The sequence below is a fragment of the Passer domesticus genome, chromosome W (assembly GCF_036417665.1).
Source record: "Passer domesticus isolate bPasDom1 chromosome W, bPasDom1.hap1, whole genome shotgun sequence".
NCBI classification, from domain to species: domain Eukaryota; kingdom Metazoa; phylum Chordata; class Aves; order Passeriformes; family Passeridae; genus Passer; species Passer domesticus.
Window position 1 is genome coordinate 20773500 of NC_087511.1, and position 9375 is coordinate 20782874.

At 46.7% G+C, this 9375-nt stretch overlaps 1 protein-coding gene across 1 annotated transcript; it reads right to left on the reverse strand.

Moving 5' to 3' along the window:
• Positions 1-5962: 5962 nt before the first annotated feature.
• LOC135288963 (sterile alpha motif domain-containing protein 1-like) lies at positions 5963-9174 on the reverse strand. The gene is made up of 2 exons (XM_064402305.1): positions 8682-9174; positions 5963-8264 (listed from the first exon to the last, which is right to left on the reverse strand). The coding sequence occupies exons 1-2, from the start codon at positions 8799-8801 to the stop codon at positions 6837-6839; spliced, it is 1548 nt and encodes a 515-aa protein (XP_064258375.1). The 5' UTR covers positions 8802-9174; the 3' UTR covers positions 5963-6836.
• Positions 9175-9375: the final 201 nt, after the last annotated feature.

Genomic DNA, 9375 nt, shown 5'->3' on the forward strand with positions numbered 1-9375 from the left:
AGTGGTATCTAGAGAAGAAGGACCATCTGATAATCTTAGAGTGGGTTTTCCTATCGCGTCAATTGGGTAAAACTATAACAACTTGCCCTGAAATTATTTCACAATTGATTATCAATCACAGAATCACAGAATCACAGAATAATGAGGTTGGAAGAGACCTCTAAGATCATCAAGTCCAACCTATGCCCTAACATCTCAACTAGACTATAGCACCAAGTGCCATGTCCAGTCTTTTTTTAAACACATCCAGAGATGGTGATTCCACCACCTCCCTGGGAAGACAATTCCAGTGCTTTATTATTCTTTCAGTGAACAATTTTTTCCTAATATCTAACCTCTACCTTCCCTGACATAGCTTGAGACTGTGTCCCCTTGTTCTGTCAGTTGCTGCCCGGTGGAAGAGACCGACCCCCACCTGTCTACAACCTCCCTTCAGGAAGTTGTAGAGAGCAATAAGGTCACCTCTAAGCCTCCTTTTCTCCAGGCTAAACAACCCCAGTTCCTTCAAACATTCCTCGTAGGGCTTGTTTTCCAAGCCCCTCACCAGCCTTGTTGTTCTCCTCTGGACACGCTCAAGCATCTCAATATCCTTCCTAAATTGAGGGGCCCAGAACTGGACACAGTACTCAAGATGTGGCCTCACCAGTGCCGAGTACAGGGGGAGAATGACCTCCCTGCTCCTGCTGGTCACACAATTCCTAATGCAGGCCAGGATGCCGTTGGCCTTCTTGGCCACCAAGGCACATTGCTGGCTCATATCCAATCGGCTGTCAACCAGCACCCCCAGGTCCCTTTCTGCCTGAACACTGTCCAGCCACACCGTCCCCAGCCTGTAACGCTGTAGGGGATTTTTGTGGCCAAAATGCAGAACTCGGCACTTAGACTTATTAAACTTCATACTGTTGGACTCTGCCCATCCATCCAACCGATCTAAGTCTCTCTGCAGAGCCCTCCTTCCTTCCAATAGATCAACACAAGCTCCCAGCTTAGTGTCGTCTGCAAATTTACTAATGAAGGACTCGATGCCCTCATCCATGTCATCTATAAAAATATTAAATAGAACTGGTCCCAGTACAGACCCCTGAGGGACACCACTGGTAACTGGCCGCCAGCTGGATGCAGCACCGCTCACCACCACTCTCTGGGCCCGGCCATCCAGCCAGTTCCTAACCCAGCGAAGAGTGCTCCTATCCAAGCCACGGGCTGCCAGCTTTTCCAGGAGTGTGCTGTGGGAGACAGTATCAAAGGCCTTGCTGAAGTCTAAATAGACAACATCCACAGCCTTTCCTGCATCCATCAGACGAGTTACCTGGTCATAGAAGGAGACCAGGTTGGTCAGACATGACCTACCCTTCATAAACCCATGCTGACTCGGTCTGATACCCCGGCCATCTTGTAAGTGCTGTGTGATAGCACTTAGTATGAACCGTTCCATTATCTTACCTGGTACTGAGGTCAGGCTAACTGGCCTGTAATTACCAGGATCCTCCTTCCCACCTTTTTTGTAAACAGGTGTCACATTGGCCAGTTTCCAATCATCTGGAACCTCACCAGTGAGCCACAACTCCTGGTAAATGATGGAGAGCGGCTTGGCAACCTCATCTGCCAGCTCCCTCATCACCCTAGGGTGGATCCCATCTGGTCCCATTGATTTATAAATATCCAAGTGTCCCAGCAGTTCTCTGACTTCCTCCTCTTGGATAATAAGAGGACCATTCTGATCCCTGGCACCACCTACCAACCCTTGAGGACAGTTGTCATGAGGATAAGCTGTCTCACCACTAAAGACTGAGGTGAAGAAAACATTAAGCACTTCCGCCTTTTCTGCATCTTTAGTAACTAGTTTGCCTGCTCCATCCAATAAGGAACCGAGGTTGGTTATACCCTTCCTTTTACCATTAATATATTTGTAAAAACTTTTTTTATTATTTTTAACAGAAGTTGCCAAGTTGAGTTCAAACTGAGCTTTGGCCTCCCTAATTTTTTTTCTACATGCCCTGGCAGCACCCTTAAATAATTCCTCAGAAATCACTCCCTCCTTAAAAAGATGATACATCTTTTCTTATTTCTAAGTTCCTTCAAAACCTCATTACTCATCCAGACTGGACGTTTGCCTCGTCTACTCATCTTTCGGCACACAGGGACAGTCTGTTCTTGTGCCCTCAAGATCTCTGCTTTGAAGCACACCCATCTCTCCTGGACTCCTTTGTTTTTAAAGGCTGTTTCCCAAGGAATTCTCTGGATAAGTCTTTTAAATAGGCCAAAGTCTGCCCTCCGGAAGTCCAGTGTAGAGATCTTATTGATATTCTTCCTTATTTCACCAATTATTGAGAATTCTATAGTTTCATGATCACTATGCCCCAAGCGGCCTACAACCTCCACATCACCTACCAGTCTATCTCTATTTGTAAACAATAGGTCTAACATAGCCCCTCCCCTGGTGGGTTTGCCCACCAGTTGTGACAAAAAGTTATCCTCCACACATTCTAAAAACCTTCTAGATTGCTGTTTTTTTGCTGTATTGAGTTCCCAGCAGAACTTGAAATCAAGGCTAGATCTCGAATGCTTTCCCTTGCAGGAAAAGATTTTGCAGAAATCTTTCTGCCTGTCACAACCATCTACTTAGAATGGTTAATTCAAAATTCAGAAGTTATGCAATTTGCTCTGGAAAATTTTGCAGGAAAAATTTCAGTCAATTGTCCCAAACATGAGCTATTAAGTTCATCTTTAAAATTAATTCATAAGCCTTTAAGAAGTAATGCACCCCTCGAAGCAATCACATTTTTTACAGACGGTTCTGGGAAGTCTAAAAGGTCTGTGATTGCTTGGCAAAATTCAGAGACAAAAAAATGGGAATCAGATATTGAGGAAGTAGATGGTTCTGCACAGATTACAGAGTTAGCAGCAGTTGTACGGGTTTTTTCAAAATTCATATTTCCTTTTAATTTAGTAACAGATTCAATTTATGTTGCAGGTGTGGTGGAAAGAGCAGAAGGATCTCTGCTGAAAGAAGTTGCTAATGATCAGTTATATAGTTTGCTCAAACAGTTAATCCTACTTCTTTCCATTCGACAAGAACCTTACTTTGTAATGGACATTCGCTCACATTCTTCTCTTCCAGGTTTCTTAGCAGAGGGCAATGCCATGGCTGATTTGTTAGCCATGCCAATCCAGCACACGCTTCCTAATGTTATTGAACAAGCCAGAATGAGCCATGCTTTCTATCACCAAAATGCACCTGCTTTAGTAAGAATGTTTAACATCTATCAGAATTAGGCAAAAGCAATTGTTCAATCATGTCCAGATTGCCAGAAATTAGCTATACCAGCAATAGCAACAGGAGTTAACCCTCGAGGCTTAAATAGCCTGCAGATATGGCAAACGGACATCACTCAATATCAGTCATTTGCAAGGTTCAAACATATACATGTATCAATAGATACCTTCTCAGGAGCAATTTTTGCTTCTGCACATCAAGGAGAAAAAAGTAGAGATGTGATTAAGCATTCCTTACAAGCATTTGCATCCCTAGGTATTCCTCAAGAAGTCAAAACTGACAACAGACCAGCCTACATTTCTAATAAATTGCAGGAGTTTTTCAAAACTTGGGGTATCAAACATACCACAGGTATTCCACATTCTTCCACAGGCCAATCTATTGTAGAAAGAGCACACAGGTCATTGAAAATGATACTGGAAAGACAGAAAGGGGGGACAGAAGTGCTTTCTACAATAGAGAGGCTGAATAAAGCTGTATATGTTTTTAACTTCTTAAATAATTCTTTTATGGAGCAGGTACCACCAATTTTCAGACATTTCAGCAATACCAGTCAGGCAAAGCTCAAGGAAAGACCACCAGTCTTCATCAAGGATCCAGAAACAGGACAGATTTCGGGACCCCATCCTCTTGTAACTTGGGGCCGGGGGTTTGCATGCATTTCTACAAACACAGGTCTTCGATGGATCCCTGCAAAGAATGTCAAGCCACAGGTGCAGCCGATCCGAGAGCAGCAGACAGCACCAGAAGAAGAATGCACAAACAACTGAGCCACGGCTAGAAGCAAAGACTGTTTTCTAAGTTTGCATTAGTTAAAATTGTTTACAAGAAAGTTTTGCACTGAAAAAGTTCTGTAGTTATTGTTGTGATAAAAAAGTTGTTAACCTACCTCTATGTAAAAGTCATATATAGCCAGAAACTTGAAGCCTACCTGGAGAAACACTTCACCAAAGTTAAGATAGAAGATTGGCAACAAAATTTAAAAATTATTGGCATTCTAATCTATACTCCTTTCTCCTCCTTCTCTCTAAATGTATAGTAAAGGGTGAGTTGAAGGAGTGTAGGAGAATGCCCCCTAATGACAGAGTGGCAAACTAGCCTTTGTCCCCAAAAAAGGAGAAGCCCAGAAGTTTCTCCCAACGATCAGGTGAAAAGCCACCTTATAGGACCCCAGAGACTTCACTAAAACCTTGGGGTCACCTAATTGGATAGAAGCCAAAAAGTCCCGCCTGGGCCATAGGGTAGAAAAAGAGAGAACAAAGGAACCACGAGGCTTTTGTGAACGTGTTTCAGACAGCAGACCTCTGTACCTGGCTCGGATTTTCTGTTTATTATTTTGCCTTTTATTAAACCTTTCTGTTTCAAACACTGCAGCAGAAGCCATCCTGCTCATTCTTCGCCTCCAAAGGTAATAGCTAAGCTATCCTTGGGTGTATTAGGTTCCCTTTTAAAGGCTCATAAAACCCTGGCCCGACAAAACAGAACCTAATATGTGGGCTCCTGCCCCAATTGCCAGGAGTTTGCATTGTCCTCTATGGGGGCTAGGGTTAACCCCCGAGGCCTCGAAAGTTTACAGCTTTGGCAAACAGATGTCACACACTATGCACCTTTTGCGAGACAAAAATACATTCACGTGTCTATAGATACATTCTCCGGGGCTGTATTTGCATTTGCCCACTCAGGAGAAAAGGCCAAAGATGTTGCCAAACACTTTCTTTTAGCGTTTTCCACACTAGGCATCCCTCAAGCCATCAAAATAGATAATGGTCCTGCTTACACCTCCCAAAATTTCAAACAGTTCCTAGATCAATAGGGAGTGAAACACACCACTGGCATTCTCCACTCACCAACAGGGCAATCCATTGTAGAGAGGGCTCACCGCACACTCAAGACAGTCCTTGACCAGCAGTATGGGGGAGTTGAAACACTATCAAAATGTAGAAAGATTATGTAAAGCTCTCCTTATCAACTTTCTTAATAATTCATTCACAGAGCCAAAGCCCCCCATTATCAGACACTTCTCCAACACTAGCAGAGCTCAACTCACTGAGAAACCCCCTGTGTTGATCAAAGACCCAGAATCTAAGCAAATAATGGGTCCATTTCCATTAGTAACATGGGGCAGAGGCTATGCTTGCGTGTCCACAGAATCTGGACCTAGGTGGATCCCCAGCAAGAATGTCAAGCCGTTCATCAAATCGCCAAGTGCAGCTCCCAGAGACACATCCCCAGAACCTCAGAGTCAAGAAAGAGACCAAACTTGGGCAGCGTGGAGGAGGAGAAGGAAAAAGACTAAACACAAAGGTCCCTCACAGAAGATGACCCTCCACTGCTCCTGAAGAAAAAAGACTGCTGAATTTTATTCACTCATTGTTTGCACTGTTACCCCTCCCTTTTTTTGTTTGCTTCACCTCTCTTCAGTTTGCTACACTCTCATCCTCCCCCTGTTTTCCCACCCCTTTTCTACTCAGTAAAAACTGAGGGGATAAGAGGGGAAGGTAGGAGGGGCTGTTAAATTTACACACATCTATTTTCTCAAACTCACAGATCAACTCATCACCCCCAAGCATCCTGTTATGTCTCTGGTGGCAGGGAACCTCCACCTGTTCCAGATTGGATTTTGGATGGTCCTCACCTTTTGCTTAAACTTGGGCCCCTCGGACGAGGACACGAGGCTTGACTCCATTTTGATCAGAAGGCTGATTTATTATGATATATATTATACTAAAGTACTACATTACAACTATACTACAAAGAACAGAGAGAAGAAGAACAGAAGGCTACAAAGACAAGAATAGAACAGGAATGAATAACAAAAATCCTGTGACTGCTCACAGCCTTGGCACAGGTGGCTGTGATTGGTCACTGATTGAAAACAATCCACATGAACCAATGGAAGATTCACCTGTGGCACTCCACAGCAGCAGATAGCCATTGTTTACATTTCTTTCCTGAGGCTCTCAGCTCCTCAGGACAGGAAAAATCCTAGCAGAGGCTTTTTCACTAAAAATCCTGGCAACATCTCACCCTTTTAAATTATTAAATTAAATAGAAAAAGAAATGTTTGTAATCTCTTCTACTGGCACCTTGCAGAAGAGAGAACAACCACCTCTTGAGGTTCATCTGTTGCCAATCAAAATCTTAATCATCTGCTGATGTGAAATGGTCAGGGAAATTCTTCACCTGTAGAACATTCAGGGAAATTCTTCACTTATCAAACATCTAATTATATCATATCACTAAAACAATCTTAAAAAATATAAGAAAATGTAAAAACTCATGCAAAGTTCATTGTTTCAAGTCCAAACAGCTGAATTTCAGGACAGAGTCCATGGACTGAAGATGCTCTTCTTTGACATCTCTGGAAGTCCCCTTTGGTCCTGAAACAGGCTTGCAGAATTCTGAAACAAAGAACTGCTAAAGAAAACAAGAATTAGCAAACAATTCATTGTCAGTCATGAAACAATTGAGAGAAAAATTCTGAAATGCCCTGGTCACAGCCCTTCACTGAACCACTTGGGCTGAGGCTAATTTTTGGCTCCTCAATGCTTTTGAGCTGCTAGCTCTTTCCACTTTTCTTTATAATTTTTTTTTTTTTTTTTTTTGAAAAGAAGAGTAGCAGCAGCAGAGGGTCTCTAGGACCCTTGGGTGGCCCTGGTCCTGGTGGTCGGACCAGAGAACCCAGACCTGGCTCCCAGAATGGTGGCCCAGGTCCCTGTGGGGAAAGCAAAATCCCCAAACCCAGCACTGGACGGGGCAGTGGCCCCAGCCCAGGGAAATGAGCCAAACAGCCCAGAACCGGCCTGTGAGGCGGGCTCTGTGTGCTCAGAACCTGGCAGGACCATGCTGCCAGCGTCTTGAGAGCAGAAATGACCCAATGCTTCTTCCCCCCATCAGCACCACCGGTGCACACCGGCAGCTCAGGAGGGGAAGCATTCTCAGGAATTGTCATCCCAGATCTGAGGGTTTCTTGTCTCCAGAGCAAGCGAGCAATGCTTGCTTTGCTCTGTTTCTCTTGCTCCTGCAAGGCAAATGCCACTTCTCCTGCATTCTGCCCCTCGGCACCACCCCCATCCCCACTGGGCTGGAAACCAGAGGCAGATGCCACAGGAGCCAACTCCCCCACGCCGCTGGGGCGCTCGGGGGAAGGCAGGCACCCCAACCCCCAGGGAGAAGCCCCCGACCACACACGAAACGACCCAGAAACCATACTGATTTTGAACACAGCCAGCCGAACTGCTCCTGCAGTCAGCTGGAGGGCCATGCCTCCTCCACGGAAGGACAGGCTCTTCGCAGGGTCTGATGCGACTGACGGAGCTTCGGAAACCTGCGGGACAACTGGGGTGGGCGGTGCGGGCAGCACGGGCGCTGGTGTTAGCTCTTGAGGCGATCCCGTGGGCTCAGCACCATTCTCGACACGTTCTTGCACCGCAATCGGGTCGGCAGGGAGCGGCGGGACAGGCGGGGGCGGCGGGCTCGGAGCGGGGTCGGCCCGCGCAGGCACCGCCTGCACCGTTGCGAATTCCGTTGCCGGCTGGAATGCAGAGGAAGAAGGCACGGAGGCAGCTCCTGCAGCTTCCGGGGACAGCAGCACAGCCGGGGAATCATTGTTGATTGCGTTGCCTGGCAACACGGGCGGATCGGCGGGAGGTGGTTCCGGTTGCCGCGGCGCAGGCGCAGTCATCAGAGCCGGCGGAGCTGGCCCGGGCGGCTGCGGGGCCGCGGGCGGAGCCGGCTGGGCCGGAGCCTCCGGCTGAGGCGGAGCCGGATCCGCCCCCTCCCGGGGCGGGGAAAGCGGAGAGTTCCGCGGCGAAGCGTGCGGGCTCGGCTCCCCATCCCCCCCAAGAGAAGGAGCGGGGGGGGGGGGGGGAAGGCAGCTCTGTCGGCTCCGAAGGAACAGAGAAAAACTTTTGCTCAGCTGTGGGCAGTGCGGGGGGGCTGCAAACCCGCGGTTCGTCTTCTTTGAGAGGCTCCTCTCGTGCCGAACCTGGCGGGGATAGAACGCGACTGCGCTCCCGAGCCATGATGTCCCCCGCAGCCCGTCCCCATTTCAAGATAACACCATAAAGCAGTGTGTGCACTGCATGCATCATTGGGGATGAAACACTCTGGTCTATTGTCCACCTAAAAAGAGCGGCCATGAACTCCCAAAAACGTAAATCAAGGGAGCATACGACATTTGTAATAAATCTATGAAATTTTGCCCATCTGAAGAACTCATAACACCATCTCTCCAACATGCATTGAGGAATTCTGTCCTTGTGTCCCCATTTGCACCAGAGTTTAAGAACTTTCTCCTCTGACGCAGTAAACAGAACCTGAGCTTCCAAAGGTGCATTTTCCCAACTTTCCTCCCACCTTTTGTGAATGGCAGGATCTTCAGGAAGGGAAAAAATAACAGTACCTTTAGACAGTGTCCTTCTGGATCCAGCTGCGCAGCTCTGCTGCTCTGCGGTCTCTGGACACAATCTCCAGGAAAGTCCAACAGGTTCTCCTGTTTGCCTTGGCTGTGAACTCTGCCCATCTTCAGGGTCTCGTTTCTTCAGCTCCAGGCTAGATTCCATGGTCACTCTTGGGGTGACCATCAGTTTCACACGTCCAGGGGTCACCAATTCTTGCTTAAACTTGGGCCCCTCGGACGAGGACACGAGGCTTGACTCCATTTTCATCAGAAGGCTGATTTATTATGATATATATTATACTAAAATACTACATTACAACTATACTACAAAGAACAGAGAGAAGAAGAACAGAAGGCTACAAAGACAAGAATAGAACAGGAATGAATAACAAAAATCCTGTGACTGCTCACAGCCTTGGCACAGGTGGCTGTGATTGGTCACTGATTGAAAACAATCCACATGAACCAATGGAAGATTCACCTGTGGCACTTCACAGCAGCAGATAGCCATTGTTTACATTTCTTTCCTGAGGCTCTCAGCTCCTCAGGACAGGAAAAATCCTAGCAGAGGCTTTTTCACTAAAAATCCTGGCAACACTCACCTTCCCATCAGTTCATGCATGGATCGTCCCTTAGCCCAGTCAGAACATCTGGGTCACACTAGCCAAGACTTTACAGCAAGACAATCTCTGCCTGT